Here is an 18,909-nt window from a genome sequence, read left to right as displayed (position 1 = left end):
ACAGGGTCGCCAAGTGGTCAAATTTATCCTAACCATGAGAAGGATTTATCTCGTACAATGGGGGGGCACCATGCAAATTAGCTGGATAAGACTAATGAATCAGATCCCCAGAAAGGATAATCTCCTTAAAGATTAAAAATCAGCTTTTAAGACTGATATTACTCAATCCTAGAGATTGACCTTAAAGATTGAGAATTCAAACTCATGGAATTCAATGATATCTAAACTCGAGCTTAAACGAGAAAATATTTTGATCAAAAATACAAACCGATTTGTTTTCTGAAAACCCATTTTCAATACGTTCATTACCATTGAACGTAAAATCCTAGGAATTCACCTGGAATTCATTAGGTCACCTGAACTAAATCGGGTGTCAACCGTAAGAACGGTGGTTGCATAGTGGTCAAAGACAGGACCTTGTGCCAGACCGAAAAATTATAAGGGTGAGCTTTACTATTGCTCCTACCAAGGATAGTAATTGCGTCCGACACGTTATAGACCATTATCAAAAGCATGTCACGGGACATTGCCTTAACAGTTGCTTGTTCAACGCTTTCCTTTACAACCGGACGGTAGTTTGCCGAAAGGTAATATACGGAACAAGTAAACTGAACGTGTTGCTTTCCAAATACAAGGATAGCAAGTGGGTGACACAAAACCGCAAGTTTTGAGCTAAAATTTTCAAATCTGAAACCCACCAAACCCACAAAAATATTTTGCAAACACCGGTAAAGGGTTATTCCGGAAAACTTATCTAGGGTAAAAACTAGATTTCAAAAGATCAAATGTTTTCATAAAGATCCAATTTCCTTAATGGATCTAAATTTTTATAGTCATGTGGGACTGTAAACCACATCGTTACTACCATTGTTCATACCGCCGTATAGAAATCACTGATGTACAAAGTGTGAAGAATAAAGAAGTGATTCTAGTATTTCAAGACGATATTGCTTGAGGACAAGCAACGCTCAAGTGTGGGAATATTTGATAATGCTAAAAACGAACATATATTTCATAGCATTATTCCTCAAGAAAGACAAGCTTTTAGTTGCAATTGTTCTATTTACAAGTGATATTCGTTTAAATAATAAAAGGTGAAGACAAAAGACAGATTCGACGAATTGAAGACAAAAAGGTCCAAAGAGCTAAAAAGTACAAGATACAACTAAAAAGGTTCAAAATATTGATGAGGAACGTCTCAAAATGACAAGAGTACAAGTTACAAGACGCAAAGTACACGATATAAAATAATACGCGAAGACGTCCGAAAATCCGGAACCGGGACCTGAGCCAAGAAGAAACGCCCGACGCAACGGACCAAAAATATCTAGTCTACTATGCACAAGAATATAATATAATATATATATAATTATATATTATATATATTATTATTATTATATTACGTCGGCAAGAAGAAAACAAAGCAATTTGGCTGGATCCAGGGTGGCCATGCGACTCGCATGGCCAGAAGCACAAATCCATGCGAGTCGCATGGAGTAAAATTGCTGGTCAGGTCCTATATAAAGCCAGTTTTCTGCCGAGTTTTAATCATCTTTTTCTTCCTCTTCATACGTAAATATATTTATATTTATAATTTATATTTTAATTTTAATTATAATTCTAATAATAAGGGTATGTTAGCGAATGTTGTAAGGGTGTAAGTCGAAATTCTGTCCGTGTAACGCTACGCTATTTTTAATCATTGTAAGTTATGTTCAACCTTTTTATATTAATGTCTCGTAGCTAAGTTATTATTATGCTTATTTAAAACGAAGTAATCATGATGTTGGGCTAATTACTAAAATTGGGTAATTGGGCTTTGTACCATAATTGGGGTTTGGACAAAAGAACGACACTTGTGGAAATTAGACTATGGGCTATTAATGGGCTTTATATTTGTTTAACTAAATGAAAGTTTGTTAATGTTAATATAAAGATTTACAATTGGGCGTCCCTATAAATTACCATATACACTCGATCGGACACGATGGGCGGGGTATTTATATATACGAATAATCGTTCATTTAACCGGACACGGGAATGGATTAATAGCCACTAGAATAATTAAAACAGGGGTGAAATTACATTCAAGGGTAATTGGTGTAATTGTTAACAAAGTAGTAAAACCTTGGTTTACACGCAGTCGATAACCTGGTGTATTCATCAAACAAAGTATTAAAACCTTGTTACAATTCGAATCCCCAATTAGTTGGAATATTTAACTTCGGGTATAATAATAATTTGACAAGGACACTTGCAATTTATATTTATGACTGATGGACTGTTATGGACAAAAACCAGACGGACATATTAAATAATCCAGGACAAAGGACAATTAACCCATGGGCATAAAACTAAAATCAACACGTCAAACATCATGATTACGGAAGTTTAAATAAGCATAATTCTTTTATTTCATATTTAATTTCCTTTATTTTATATTTAATTGCACTTCTAATTATCGCACTTTTATTTATTGTTATTTTATTTTATCGCATTTTTAATTATCGTACTTTTTAATTATCGCAATTTTATTTTATCGCATTTTTATTATTCGCAATTTCATTATCGTTATTTACTTTACGCTTTAATTTTAGTCTTGTATTTGTATTTTACATTAGGTTTTAACTGCGACTAAAGTTTTAAAATCGACAAACCGGTCATTAAACGGTAAAAACCCCCCTTTATAACAATAATATTACTTATATATATATTTGTATTTTTATAAAAGTAAACTAATATAGCGTTGAGCTTTGTTTAAAGATTTCCCTGTGGAACGAACCGGACTTACTAAAAACTACACTACTGTACGATTAGGTACACTGCCTATAAGTGTTGTAGCAAGGTTTAAGTATATCCATTCTATAAATAAATAAATATCTTGTGTAAAATTGTATCGTATTTAATAGTTTTTCCTAGTAAAATATAAACTATTTTATATACACCTCGCTTCACATCAGACACGATGGGCGGGGTATTTATATGTACGAATAATCGTTCATTTAACCGGACACGGGAATGGATTAATAGTCACTAGAATTATTAAAACAGGGGTGAAATTATGTACAAGGACACTTGGCATAATTGATAACAAAGTATTAAAACCTTGGGTTACACGCAGTTGATATCCTGGTGTAATTATTAAACAAAGTATTAAAACCTTGTTACAGTTTAAGTCCCCAATTAGTTGGAATATTTGACTTCGAGTATAAGGATAATTTGACGAGGACACTCGCACTTTATATTTATGACTGATGGACTGTTATGGACAAAAACCAGAAGGGCATATTAAATAATCCAGGACAAAGGACAATTAACCCATGCGCATAAAACCAAAATCAACTCGTCAAACATCATGGTTACGGAAGCTTAAATAAGCATAATATATTTTATTTCATATTTCCTCGTATTTTTATTTATTGTCATTTTAATTATTGTTATTTATTTTATATTGTTAGTTAAATATCGTCATTTACTTTACGCTTCGCTTAAAATATAAAATTGACAAACCGGTCATTAAACGGTAAACCCCCTTTTATATATTATTATATATAATTATATATATTTTGTACAAATATAGTTGTTTAAAAATATAGTGTGCAATAAGCCCGCTCCCTGTGGAACGAACCGGACTTACTAAAAACTATACTACTCTACGATTAGGTACACTGCCTATAGTGTTGTAGCAAGGTTTAGGTATATCCCATTTGTAAATAAATAATTAAAACTTGTGTAATTTTGTATCGTTTTTCCTAGTAAAAATATAAACTATTTCATACCCCCACGCTACGACATCAACCAGCTGTGTTCATGGACCTTATGAACCGAGTGTGTGGGCCATATCTTGACAAGTTTGTCATTGTTTTCATCGATGACATACTTATTTACTCAAAGAATGATCAAGAGCATGAAGAACATTTGAGAAAAGTGCTAGAAGTATTGAGGAAAGAAAAACTGTACGCTAAATTTTCAAAGTGTGCATTTTGGTTGGAAGAAGTTTAATTCCTCGGTCACATAGTGAAAAAAAGAAGGTATCCAGGTGGATCCGGCAAAGATCGAAACCGTTGAAAAGTGGAAAACCCCAAAAACTCCGAAGCATATACGTCAATTTTTAGGATTGGCTGGTTACTACAGAAGATTCATCCAAGATTTCTCCAAAATAGCAAAACCCTTGACTGCATTAACGCATAAAGGGAAGAAATTTGAATGGAAGGATGAACAAGAGAAGGCATTTCAGTTATTGAAGAAAAAGCTAACTACTGCACCTATATTGTCATTGCCTGAAGGGAATGATGATTTTGTGATTTATTGTGACGCATCAAAGCAAGGTCTCGGTTGTGTATTAATGCAACAAACGAAGGTGATTGCTTATGCGTCTAGACAATTGAAGATTCACGAGCAAAATTATACGACTCACGATTTGGAATTGGGTGCTGTTGTTTTTGCATTAAAGACTTGGAGTCATTATTTATATGGGGTCAAAAGTATTATATATACCGACCACAAAAGTCTCCAACATATATTTAATCAGAAGCAACTGAATATGAGACAACGCAGGTGGATTGAACTGTTGAATGATTATGATTTTGAGATTCGATACCACCCGGGGAAGGCGAATGTGGTAGCCGACGCTTTGAGTAGAAAGGACAGAGAACCTATACGGGTAAAAGCTATGAATATAATTATTCGTACTAACCTTACTACTCAAATAAAGGAGGTGCAACAGGGGGTTGTAAAAGAAGGAAAGTTGAAGAATGAGATACCCAAAGGATTAGAGAAACATATTAATATTCGGGAAGACGGAACCCGATATAGGGCTGATAGAATTTGGGTACCAAGTTTTGGAGATGTGAGAGAAATGGTACTTAAGGAAGCACATAAAACCAGATATTCAATACATCCCGGAGCGGGGAAGATGTATAAAGATCTCAAGAAACACTTTTGGTGGCCGGGTATGAAAGCCGATATTGCTAAATATGTAGGAGAATGTTTGACGTGTTCTAAGGTCAAAGCTGAACATCAGAAACCATCAGGTCTACTACAACAACCTGAAATCCCGGAATGGAAATGGGAAAACATTACCATGGATTTCATTACTAAATTGCCAAGGACTGCAAGTGGTTATGATAGTATTTGGGTAATAGTTGATCGTCTCACCAAGTCAGCACACTTCTTGCCAATGAGAGAAGATGACAAAATGGAGAAGTTGGCACGATTGTATTTGAAGGAGGTTGTCTCCAGACATGGAATACCCGTCTCTATTATCTCTGATAGGGATGGTAGATTTGTTTCAAGGTTCTGGCAGACGTTGCAACAAGCATTGGGGACTCGTCTGGACATGAGTATTGCCTATCATCCACAAACTGATGGGCAGAGCAAAAGGACGATACAAACGCTTGAAGACATGCTACGAGCATGTGTTATTGATTTCGGAAACAGTTGGGATCGACACCTACCGTTAGTAGAATTTTCCTACAACAACAGTTATCATTCTAGTATTGAGATGGCGCCGTTTAAGGCACTTTATGGTAGAAAGTGCAGGTCTCCGATTTGTTGGAATGAAGTGGGGGATAGACAGATTACGGGTCCGGAGATAATACAAGAAACTACCGAGAAAATCATCCAAATTCAACAACGATTGAGAACCGCCCAGAGTCGACAAAAGAGCTACGCGGACAGTAAAAGAAAAGATATAGAGTTTGAAATTGGAGAAATGGTCATGCTTAAGGTTTCACCTTGGAAAGGCGTTGTTCGATTTGGTAAACGGGGGAAACTAAATCCAAGTTACATTGGACCATTCAAGATTATAGATCGTGTCGGACCAGTAGCTTACCAACTGGAGCTACCTCAACAACTCGCGGCTGTACATAACACTTTCCACGTCTCGAATTTGAAGAAATGTTTTGCTAAAGAAGATCTCACTATTCCTTTGGACGAAATCCAAATCAATGAAAAACTTCAGTTCATTGAAGAACCCGTCGAAATAATGGATCGTGAGGTTAAGAGACTTAAGCAAAACAAGATACCGATTGTTAAGGTTCGATGGAATGCTCGTAGAGGACCCAAGTTCACCTGGGAGCGTGAAGATCAGATGAATAAGAAATACCCGCATCTATTTCCAGAAGATTCGTCAACACCTTCAACAGCTTAAAATTTCGTGACGAAATTTATTTAACGGGTAGGTACTGTAGTGACCCGAATTTTTCCATGTTTATATATATTAATTGAGATTGATATTTACATGACTAAATGTTTCCAACGTGTTAAGCAATCAAACTTGTTAAGACTTGATTAAATGAAATAAGTTTCAAATAGACAATTGATCACCCATGTTGACCGGCGATTCACGAACGTTACAAAATTGTAAAAACTACATGTTATGGTATATATAGACATATATATATGGTTGACATAAGATTATGATGAGTAATTATCGCACTAAGTATATTAACAATGTGTGATATACATAAGAAATGAGATTACTTAGTTAAGAAACTCGAAATGATATATATAACGATTATCGTTATGATAACGTCTACTAAATACATATGTATCATATTAAGATATTGATACACTATATTTAACATGATAAAATGATATTTAAACATATCATTAAGTGTGTTAACAATGAACTACATATGTAAAAACAAGACTACTAACCCAAGAATTACGAAACGAGACTTATATGTAACGATTATCGTTGTAACGATATTTTAATGTATATATCATATTAAGAGATATTCATACATCATAATATCATTATAATATAATAATTCAACATCTCATTTGATATAATAAACATTGGGTTAACAACATTAATTGAGATCGTTAACTTAAAGGTTTCAAAACAACACTTACATGTAACGACTAACGAAGACTTAACGACTCCATTAGAATGTATATACATGTTGTGTTTTGATATGTATTCATACACTTTTGAAAGACTTCAAGACACTTATCAAAATACTTCTACTTAACAAAAATGCTTACAATTACATCCTCGTTCAGTTTCATCAACAATTCTACTCGTATGCACCCGTATTCGTACTCGTACAATACACAGCTTTTAGATGTATGTACTATTGGTATATACACTCCAATGATCAGCTCTTAGCAGCCCATGTGAGTCACCTAACACATGTGGGAACCATCATTTGGCAACTAGCATGAAATATCTCATAAAATTACAAAAATATGAGTAATCATTCATGACTTATTTACATGAAAATAAAATTTCATATCCTTTATATCTAATCCATATACCAACGACCAAAAATACCTACAAACACTTTCATTCTTTAATTTTCTTCATCTAATTGATCTCTCTCAAGTTCCATCTTCAAGTTCTAAGTGTTCTTCATAAATTCCATAAGTATAGTTTCATAAAAATCAAGAATACTTCCAAGTTTGCAAGTCTACTTCCAAGCTTTCTAATCCATTCCAAGTAATCATCTAAGATTAAGGAACCTTTGTTATTTACAGTAGGTTATCTTTCTAATTCAAGGTAATATTCATATTCAAATTTTGATTCAATTTCTACAACTATAACAATCTTATTTCGAGTGAAAATCTTACTTGAACTGTTTTCGTGTCATGATTCTGTTTCAAGAACTTTCAAGCCATCCAAGGATCCTTTGAAGCTAGATCCATTTTTCTCATTTCCAGTAGTTTTATCCAGAAAACTTGAGGTAGTAATGATGTTCATAACATCATTCGATTCATACATATAAAGCTATCTTATTCGAAGGTTTAAACTTGTAATCACTAGAACATAGTTTAGTTAATTCTAAACTTGTTCGCAAACAAAAGTTAATCCTTCTAACTTGACTTTTAAAATCAACTAAACACATGTTCTATATCTATATTATGTGCTAACTTAATGATTTAAAACCTGAAAACACGATGAACACCATAAAATCGGATATACGCCGTCGTAGTGAAACCGGGGGGCTGTTTTGGTTTGGATAATTAAAAACTATGATAAACTTTGATTTAAAAGTTGTTCTTCTGGGAAAATGATTTTTCATATGAACATGAAACTATATCCAAAAATCTTGGTTAAACTCAAAGTGAAAGTATGTTTTTCAAAATGGTCATCAAGATGTCGTTCTTTCGACGGAAATGACTACCTCTTTAGTAATGGACATGTAACTTAAATTTTTGACTATAAACCTATAATTTTTCTGTTTGGATTCTTAAATTAGAGTTCAGTATGAAACCATAGCAATTTGATTCACTCAAAACGGATTTAAAATGAAGAAGTTATGGGTAAAACAAGATTGGATATTTTTGATCTTTTTAGCTACGGGAAATGTTTAACAAATCTATACAAATCATATCCTAGCTAACTTATATTGTATTATACATGTATTCTAATATATTATGTAATCTTGGGATACCATAGACACGTATGCAAATATTTTGACATATCATATCGACCCATGTATATATATTATTTGGAACAACCATAGACACTCTATATGCAGTAATGGTGGAGTTAGCTATACAGGGTTGAGGTTGATTCCAAAAATATATATACTTTGAGTTGTGATCTAGCCTGAGACGTGTATACACTGGGTCGTGGATTGATTCAAGATAATATATATCGATTTATTTCTGTACATCTAACTGTGGACAATTAGTTGTAGGTTACTAACGAGGACAGCTGACTTAATACACTCAAATCTTTAAAACATAATAAAAATGGTTGTAATTATATTTTGATCATACTTTGATACATATGTACATATTTGTATAGGTTCGTGAATCGATCCGTGGCCAAGTCTTATTTCCGAGGAAGGAAATATCTGTGAAAGTGAGTTATAGTCCCATTTTTAAAATCTAATATTTTTGGGATGAGAATACATGCAGGTTTTATAAATGATTTACAAAATAGACACAAGTACGTGAAACTACATTCTGTGGTTGAATTATCGAAATCGAATATGCCCCTTTTTATTAAGTCTGGTAATCTAAGAATTAGGGAACAGACACCCTAATTGACGCGAATCCTAAAGATAGATCTATTGGGCCTAACAAACCCCATCCAAAGTACCGGATGCTTTAGTACTTCGAAATTTATATCATATCCGAAGGGTGTCCCGGAATGATGGGGATATTCTTATATATGCATCTTGTTAATGTCGGTTACCAGGTGTTCATCATATGAATGATTTTTATCTCTATGTATGGGATGTGTATTGAAATATGAAATCTTGTGGTCTATTGTTACGATTTGATATATATAGGTTAAACCTATAACTCACCAACATTTTTGTTGACGTTTAAAGCATGTTTATTCTCAGGTGAATACTAAGAGCTTTCGCTGTTGCATACTAAAATAAGGACAAGATTTGGAGTCCATGTTTGTATGATATTGTGTAAAAACTGCATTCAAGAAACATATGTCGATGTAATATATTTCTATTGTAAACCATTATGTAATGGTCATGTGTAAACAGTATATTTTAGATTATCATTATTTGATAATCTACGTAATGCTTTTAAAACCTTTATTGATAAAATAAAGGTTATGGTTGTTTTAAAAATGAATGCAGTCTTTGAAAAACGTCTCATATAGATGTCAAAACCTCGCAACGAAATCAATTAATATGGAACGTTTATAATCAATATGAACGGGACATTTCAGAATTAACACGCCGTCAGATGGTAATTTGGCGGGGTGTTATACACCGCCGTTGTCGGATCGAAGACACTTTAACTTCTTTCCTGTCTCACGTTCTACCATGACATGGAACTGTTTGAAGTAATCAAAAACTTGGTCCTTCGTCCGCAAGAAATATACCCACACCTTTCGAGAAGCATCATCGATAAATGTTAGAAAATAACGGTTGCCGCCAATTGATTCAACCTCCAAGGGACCGCAAACATCAGAGTGCACCAGACTGAGTAACTCTGATCTTCTCGTTGAAGAGGAATTAAACGAGACTCTATGTTGCTTACCAAATAGACAATGATTGCAAGGATTTAGTGCAGCGTCCTTGTCTACATTGATAAGCTCTTTCTTTATTAGGGTAGACAACCCTTTTTCACTCATGTGACCGAGTCTCCGGTGCCATAAATTTTGTGACGTCTCTTTTTCTGCAACATTAAGGCCGTCTGTACAGATCTTCACATGAGTTTTGTATAGTGTGCCACAAATGTGTCCTCGAGCGACTATCATAGCGCCTCTTGACAATTTCCATGTGCCTCTACTGAAATGACTATCATAGCCCTGTTTGTCAAGAGCTACTCCAGAAAGTAGATTCAGCCGAAGATCTGGCACATGGCGGACATCCTTCAGAGTGATTGTGCTCCCAGAACTTGTCTTTATCGTGACATCACCAATTCCGACAATCTCAGCGGAACTGGAATTTCCCATGTTCACAACTCCAAAGTCACCAGCTTTGTATGTTATGAAGTATTCCTTGTATGGAGTCACGTGGTAGGAAGCTGCAGTATCTACCACCCATTCCGTGTCTTCTCGTGAGACGTGAAGGCATGTCTCATCATGGGTTGAACAATAAGCTACATCACCAGTGATAGTAACTAATGTTTCTCCACCTTTATTCTTCGATTGTGAACTGCTCTGACCTTGTTCCTCTTTCAATCTGTAGCAGTTCTTCTTCATATGTCCCTCTAATCCACAATGATAGCATTTATATATTGGTTTTCTGCTATCATTGGACCTGCCCCTGCTCTTGCTTCTGCCTCTCCATTTGTTTTTGCTACTCATTCGTTGTCTCCCCCGATTCTCTGTGACAAAGACATGGGTCTGATCTGTGTCCATGTCCTTTCTCCTTGCCTCTTCACTGAATAGGGCATCCTTGACCATTGACATGGTAAGTTTGCCATTCGGGGCTGAGTTGCTAAGTGTTACGACCAGCGTCTCCCAACTATCAGGAAGAGAACTAAGTAGCAGTAGCGCCTGAACTTCATCGCCAAGAGGCACCTCTACAGACGATAACTGGTTGACCAAACTCTGGAACTCACTGGTATGCTCGGCAACTGAAGTTCCACTTTTAAGCTTCATGTTGACTAAACGCCTCATCAACAAGGCTTTATTCCGAGCAGTCTTGGCCTGGTACATGTCCCCCAACTTTTTCCACAAGACATACGCGTCTCTCTTGTGCAACATGGTGGAAGACACTATGATCAATCCACTGACGGATCTGACCAATGATTTTTCAGTTTAACTTCTTCCACTCGTTCTCTTTGGCGGAATCAGGATTTGTACCCTTTAATTCAATAGGGTCAAACAAATCCTTACAGCTGAGGAGATCTTCCATCCGAGGTTTCCACAACGTGTAGTTGGTGGCAGTGAGCATAATCATGGCTCCGAAAGATGATCCTGACTCTTCCGTGGACATTATCACCTTACAAATAATTTTTCAACACAAACGGGGTTGAAAACTTCAGAAAACTCACTCGACCAACGCCTCTAACCTGGCTCTTGATACCACTTGTTGAGATTAAGAGCGGATCGACTGGACGTTGGTACACACAAATTTGAGAGAAAATACCTCTATTACTCACAAGAATAGATTACACGAGTATTACAAAACTCAAAAAACAAAAAACACTCTCAAACTAACACACTAGGAATTCTCACCACTCTCTAGGGATGTATTCACTCTTGGTTAGGATTACACACATCTCACACACACTAACTAGGTTGTGATTACTCTGTTCTGAATGCATTACAATGAAGGTTTCCACTTCTATTTATAGGAAAAATTTGAGGAGGTGGAAAAGTGTGACGCTAGATGGTGTGAACGCAGAAAAGGGTGGCTAGCCGTAATCGTTTCCAATTTGAATACTTTTATATGAGTTGTCAAACAAGTGGCTAGCCGTAATTGTTTCCAACTTTGCTTCTTCAACCGGCTTCTTTGAATATCTAGAAAAATCTAGATTACGGCTAGAATGGAAACATCTAGATGACGACATCTAAAAGATACGACTGGAAATCATCAGTAAACAGTTAACGACTTTGTGTAAGATGAAACTATATTATTCAAATAGTAGTTCTAACTTCATCCTAAATAGTAAGTACACAGGATGTCAAAAAACTTTTTCATACAATTAATAACAATTTTAATAGAGTAAATAATGACTATGGCCATACACTTTGAAAGTTAAAACTACTACATATTACAGTAATAATTTAATAATAACATTTCTAATAGAGTAAATAATAACTATGGCGATACATTTTGAAAGTTAAATCTACCCATTCTGCGTGTAGGCGTGTTCTTTTTTCTGTATAGCTATTTTTTTTTTTTTTTTTCTCCTTTCGAAAATAGCAATAACTTTTATTAAGCAGAAAACATTTTCGGAAAGAAAACAAATTCAACGAATACAAAATATGACCCCACTGAGGCCCGTACCTAGAAAACAATACCAACAAACTATCTATACCTAGTCTCACCTAACCTAAACCGAAACTAAACAAAACTAAAAGCAAACGATACGACGAGCTACAAATTCTAATGATACAACTAAACAAGAGATGATTGATCTGTGCACTGAACTTGCCTTCAAATCATCCTTATATTTCTGTTGCATCATTATGATCGAAGACTTGAATTAACAGGTCAAAATAACCATCTCTAACACATAATTATTGCATATTTCGTAAGACGCCAAGACACAGAACACAGATCAATCAGCTGGGAGTAATTTCTGCTGCCTGTATCTGCCTCTCTCATATACTACCAATAAACGTACTTTTTATACAAACAAACATACCGGAGTAACACCAAAGACAACTGCAATAAGTCAATAGCATAGCATTATTACAATTACAATTACATAATCTGTGTAGCAATTTCAAATAGTAAATACATACTCTCATTATATATAAAATGACCATAATGTTTTCACTACTACCTATTACAAACCCTACTAAACCCAACAATACTTCTAAAACAATAATCAAACCACTCTCAACACATGAATTACACAAAATTATCGAACCACCTGAGATCATGGTTCCACATCCTGCCTGCTCGCCAAGCACAACTCATGCAACTCATTAAGCACCCACTCTTCACCTGTAAGACCACCCAACACAAGAACCCTGGTGCCCCCAACCACACAAGTACTATGCCCCCACGCAAATTTCGGGGGTTGACCAGGAACATTTAAAATCCTCCAAGACGGCTTCTCCTCCGCCGGATCCAACAAAAACACTTGAGCGGGAGAATGTAACCCCGCAATCGAACCACCGAATATTATCACGCGCCCACATGGCATACTCATGGCTACATGGTCAAGCCTAGGTGGTGGGACCACTGCACTCTGGGTCCCAACACCCGTAAACGCATTGCATTCCAATAACCTCCATTGAGGTCTCTCATCCATTAAATCTATAGTAAACACCTCACTCGATCTTAACCGTAAATGACCACTATTAGCCAACCCACCATACATAAGTATCTTTGTTCTTCCATAAACCGAAAGCGAATGTCCTAGTCGAGAAGGTGGGACCCGTGAAGTTGGAATCTCTATCCACATTGGTTTCTCCATTGTTAGATCAAGCAAAAACGTGTCGTTTAGTAAGACACCCGCATCGGTGCACCCACCCGAGACCACAAGTTTTGACCCTTCTATGGTGCACGAGCTATGCCAAGACCTAGGCGGTGGTGCACAACCACCGTAAATTTCTATCCATGTTGGTTGCTTAGCATCGAGATCAAGAACAAACACATCGTTCAGTAACCCTTGTTTGCCGCACCCACCAAAAACGACTAACCACGACCCGTTTAGGCATGATAACGTGTGGCCCCACCGACCCGGCGGGGAAGACTTGACACTCACCTGACGCCACTCGGGATTCACAGCATCAAGATTAAGAACAAACGTATCATCCATCGGCTGCATATTAACGCCTTCTCCTCCAAACAAAACTAGTCGATTTCCAGCCGCACAAGCACTAAAATTGCAACGTGAAGGCTCGACTGCACCACCGACTCTTAGTTTCTTCCAACAAACCGCTTCAAGAGTCGTAAGCTCTCGAGCTAAACGACCCCACCCTAATTTATGCGTCATATGTTCTAACGCACCCGTCACTTCTCTTCCCCAAGCATTTTGACACACCATTTTTCTAACGTGTTCGTTCTTCGTTAGTAAACGGATCCTTCTACAAACGGATCCGATCGACGCAACGTCTCGAGGCGTTAAACGTGACAAAATGTTTTGCGCCATTACTTCATCTGAAAGCTGAAGAATACCGCATATCTCCTGGCACTCGATATACTTAATTTGTCCACTTTTAGGTGAATATTTACCAATCACTTGATCATTTTCATTATTGCAAGTTTCTTTGAAAACAGGGTACGATACACTGTTTAGATCAATTTTAGTTTCCGTAAACACTTGGATGCCTATCACGTGCGTTACTACACCGTCATCATCGTGTATAGGTGCCAGTCTTAACCTGTTCACCATTGGAGTACCGTCTTTTCGAAAGTTGAGAAGCTCACCCTCGAAATCAATGCCTTCATTAAGACATCTTCTGATCTCTGAAACGCAAACGGGGTCCACCAAAGGGTGACGTCTTTGGGCTCGTGGATCTCTGTACTGCAAGAACCGACTGCAAAAAACAAATAAACAATTTCAAAATCAAGACCACAAGAATTTAATTTATTTATTTAATATAAAAATATGAACATTAAAATCAAAGTTGTTCATACTTCATAATGAAACCCAAATGCAATAATTCAAACACAGAGCACAACTAATAACCAGATTAAATTAAACCTAAATTTTATTTTATACTAATTCCATAGTAAAAACATACTAAGAAACACAAGTTTTCGTAATTACAATTATATTAATTGTATGCTGACAATTTCATAAACAAAAAGCCATTAACTGAACAAAGAACTAAGTCAACTAACAGTAAGTAACTAATAAATAATTAAAGTTAATAATTAAAAAAAAAAAGGAAGAGGAAATAATGATTATACCAGTTGCGACCGAGGACTTCATCAGCACGATAACCAGTAACAGATTCAAAAACTTTATTAACATAAATAATAGGTAAATCTGGTTCCATTGCATCTGATACAACTATTGATGTCGGAATCATCGGATTGAAAAACTTGCCTAATTGCAATGAAAATCCATCATCTTCTACATCACTGTAATCGTAATCGGAATCGGAGTCTTCGTCGACGGGGAGACATTTGAGCTTCTTTGTTTGCCGGCGATCGTGTGAATCATCGTCGTTCATCTCACCCATAATAATAACTGATAATTGATAAAAAGAAAATTGAAAGGATTGATTATTGATAATTGATTAATTGAGAAATGAGTGAAGGATGAAGAAAATAGTGAACAAAGGTTGTTTAGATATTTATTCAACTTTTTAAAAATATCTCATTTTACATATAAAAATATCCGCCGAACACATACAGATACGGAGTATCAACTTTTAAATATTGAATTACATGTGTTACTCCTAATTATTGAATTAACGCGTTCTAAAGTAAGCCACGTATTCGTTTTTATGTCGACTATAACTTCTCTCAACTTAGATGACTCATGTTACTCAAAATCTTCGAGAGAAAAAACTAAATTATGGAGTATTAAATAAATAAAAGTGGTGGCTTTAGATAGAACTAAATTAGGGTTAGTGATGATGGGTTGAAAATGAGTAAACTAGATAGATTCTGGGTTTCGGACGACTTTCTTAGCTTTTGGACCGATCTAAAAGTGGTGGCTTTAGATAGAACTGTATCGGATCATTGTCCTATTATGATGTCGGATGGTGAAGTGGATTTTGGGCCTAAACCGTTTAAAATCTTTGATGATTGGTTCGTGGTTGAGGGTATTGACAAGGTTATTGCCGATTCTTGGTCTGGTCCAATGGGGGGTAACCGGAAGGATTGCGTTTTTCGTAACAAGTTAAAAAGATTAAAAGGAGACATTAAAGAATGGAGTAAAGTTCACTTTGGCAAGCTTGATTGTGAGATTGAGTCGGTTAAAAAGGTGGTAACGGATCTTGAAATGAAAGCAGAAGTAGGTAGTTTAAAGGATGAAGAGCGGACTAAATGGCTAAACTCGAGAAAAACATGGATGGAAAAGGAAAAAATCAAGACAGGGATGCTAAAACAGAAAGCTCGTGTTCGTTGGATGATCGATGGAGACGAAAACTCAAAATATTTTCATAATTCCTTAAAGAGGAAATATAATAAAAACAACATCCGGGGGATTAATGTTAATGGGTCTTGGTGTGAAAATCCTAATACAATCAAAGAAGTTGCTTTCAACCATTTTAAGAGTATATTCGAGGTACATAATTCGGATGGACCAAGCCTTGAAGGGCTGTTTTCTGAATTGATTACATCAGCGGACAACGAGCTCTTAGAAGCTCCTTTCACGGAAGGGGAAATTTGGGAATCGGTCAAATGTTGTGGTAGTTCGAAGGCCCCGGGACCGGATGGGTTCAACTTTGGTTTTTTCAAAAAGTTTTGGTCCATAATCAAAGATGATTTGGTAGGTGCTATCAACTGGTTTTGGGTTTTTGGCGAGTTTTCAAAGGGTTGCAATGCCTCTTTTGTTTCCCTTATTCCGAAGAAATCGGACCCGATGATTTTTAGTGATTATCGCCCGATTAGTCTTATTTGCAGTTATTATAAAATTATCGCGAAGATGTTGTCTTTGAGAATTTGTAAAGTGGTACCTAGTCTTGTAGGGAAGGAACAGAGTGCGTTTCTTGGGGGTAGATATATTCTAGACGGTGCGTTAGTTGCAAATGAAGTGGTCGAAGATCTTAAACGAAACAAAAAGCACGGCCTAATTTTTAAGGTAGACTTCGAGAAAGCCTTTGATTCGATTAATTGGGATTATCTTCTTGAAGTGATGAAATGTATGGGGTTCGGTACCAAATGGTGTAAGTGGATTTCCTCGTGTCTTAAATCGGCTACAATCTCCATTCTCATAAACGGGTCTCCGACAAGTGAGTTTAATCTTAAAAGGGGCGTTCGCCAAGGTGATCCCTTATCACCTTTCCTTTTTATTATTGCAGCGGAGGGACTTAATATCCTAACAAAAAAGGCGGTTGAGAGAGGGATGTATAAAGGGGTGGAGGTGGGTAAAGATAAAGTCGTCATTTCTCATCTGCAATATGCGGATGATACGATTTTTTTTTTGGCGAATGGAGTAGACGTAATGCGCGAAATTTAATGTACTTGTTGGAATGTTTTGAACGGGCTTCGGGGTTGAAGGTTAATTATAATAAAAGTCAATTATTTGGGATAGGCATTAGTAATGATAATGTGGAAGCTCTTGCGTCTTGGTGTTCATGTCTTGCAGGTCGGTTGCCTTTCATGTATTTGGGTATTCCCGTGGGTAATAAGATGAAGAAATTGAATGATTGGTCCCCGGTGATCGAGAAATTTAACAAGAGGTTAGCGGACTGGAGAGCAAAAATGATTTCATTCGGTGGACGGTTAACTTTAGTTAAGTCGGTTCTCTCTAGCCTACCTCTCTATTACTTCTCGCTCTTTCGTGCCCCTACTTGTGTGCTAAATTCTCTCGAGAGTGTGAGACGGAAATTTTTTTGGGGCGGGACGGGTTCTAACTCTAAAATGTCATGGGTTAAGTGGGAAAAAATCCTTCTTCCTCACGAAGAAGGAGGTTTAAATATCATGTCCTTAAAAAGTAAAAATTTAGCTCTTCTTTGTAAGTGGTGGTGGAGGTTTAAAACCGAAACTAACACTTTGTGGGTCGCCGTAATTCGTAGCATTTATGGTTCTAATGGAGGTCTTGTGCTTGGAAACGGGCTTGTCCGAAAACCAAACGCTAGCCTTTGGAATTCTATTTGTGTTGCAGGAAATCATGTGGACGGGTTAGGGATTTCTTTCTCTAAGTCTTTCATACGCTTGCTCGGGGACGGGAAAAGCACCTCTTTTTGGAATGACATTTGGGTGGGGAACGCAAGCCTCAAAGACAAATTCAAAAGATTATACAGGCTCGAGATTGACAAAGATATCAACATCAGTAACAAAACCGAAGAATTTAAGGGAGATGGGCTCGGCAATTGGGCCTATCCACCTATGGGACGAACGAATAGTGAACTAACTGAATTGCGAGATATTGTTCGGAACTTGCAGCTGATCGAAGATAAAAAAGACTGTTGGAGCTGGAATCTCAATTCGAAGGGTACATATATGGTCAAGGACTGTTCGGTTCTAGTGGACAAAGTCATCCTACCACGTGCGGTTAATTCAATTGAGTCGTTGCGAAATGGTTTGGTTCCAAAAAAAGTAGAGGTGTTTATTTGGCGGGCGAGATTAGGTCGTATACCGGTAAGGTTCGAGTTAGATAAACGGGGCATCGATTTGAACAGCGTGAGATGTCCGATTTATGATGGTGACATTGAGACGGTGGAACATATACTTTTTTCTTGTCAAATGGCCAAAGACATATGGGCGAAAGTCCTTAAATGGTGGGGGTATAATTCGGCTTTATTCGGGTATGAGGATATTTTTAATGGTACCTTCGGCTACGTAGCACATGATCACAAAAGGAACCAATGGCAAGCGGTTTGTTGGGTGGTTTGTTACATTATATGGAAGAATCGAAATGCAAAGGTGTTCAAGAATAAGCTCGAGACGGTCCCATCTTTATTTAGCGAGGTTCAAATTCTTTCATACGATTGGATTTCACGACGTTGCAAGGGTCATATTATGGATTGACTTCAATGGTTCTCACAACCTTAGTTTCTCTCTTTTGTTAGTTGCAATCTTTGCAATTAGCTTAGGGCGGTGTAATTTGTTTTCTCTATTTCTTTCGTGATGTATTGTGTTGTTAAGGTTGCTCATTCAACCATGTACTATTTGAAATGTCCCGTTCTTATTGATTAAAAACGTTCCATATTAATTGATTTCGTTGCGAGGTTTT

The 18,909-nt window shown here is 36.6% G+C and overlaps 2 protein-coding genes across 2 annotated transcripts; one reads left to right on the top strand and one right to left on the bottom strand.

Moving 5' to 3' along the window:
• Positions 1-12,968: 12,968 nt before the first annotated feature.
• On the bottom strand, positions 12,969-15,596 carry LOC139850439 (adagio protein 3). The gene is made up of 2 exons (XM_071840015.1): positions 14,970-15,596; positions 12,969-14,593 (listed from the first exon to the last, which is right to left on the bottom strand). Exons 1-2 carry the CDS (start codon positions 15,242-15,244, stop codon positions 12,985-12,987), a joined length of 1,884 nt encoding a protein of 627 aa, XP_071696116.1. The 5' UTR covers positions 15,245-15,596; the 3' UTR covers positions 12,969-12,984.
• Positions 15,597-15,654: 58 nt separating this feature from the next.
• On the top strand, positions 15,655-18,704 carry LOC139849758 (uncharacterized). Its single transcript, XM_071839384.1, has 3 exons — positions 15,655-16,897; positions 17,320-17,413; positions 17,705-18,704. Exons 1-3 carry the CDS (start codon positions 15,655-15,657, stop codon positions 18,702-18,704), a joined length of 2,337 nt encoding a protein of 778 aa, XP_071695485.1.
• The last annotated feature ends 205 nt before the right edge of the window (positions 18,705-18,909 follow it).

Source organism: Rutidosis leptorrhynchoides, chromosome 5 (genome assembly GCF_046630445.1).
Source record: "Rutidosis leptorrhynchoides isolate AG116_Rl617_1_P2 chromosome 5, CSIRO_AGI_Rlap_v1, whole genome shotgun sequence".
Classification (NCBI taxonomy): domain Eukaryota; kingdom Viridiplantae; phylum Streptophyta; class Magnoliopsida; order Asterales; family Asteraceae; genus Rutidosis; species Rutidosis leptorrhynchoides.
Note: the sequence above shows the minus strand (reverse complement) of the source record. Positions and strands in the feature narration are given on the sequence as shown.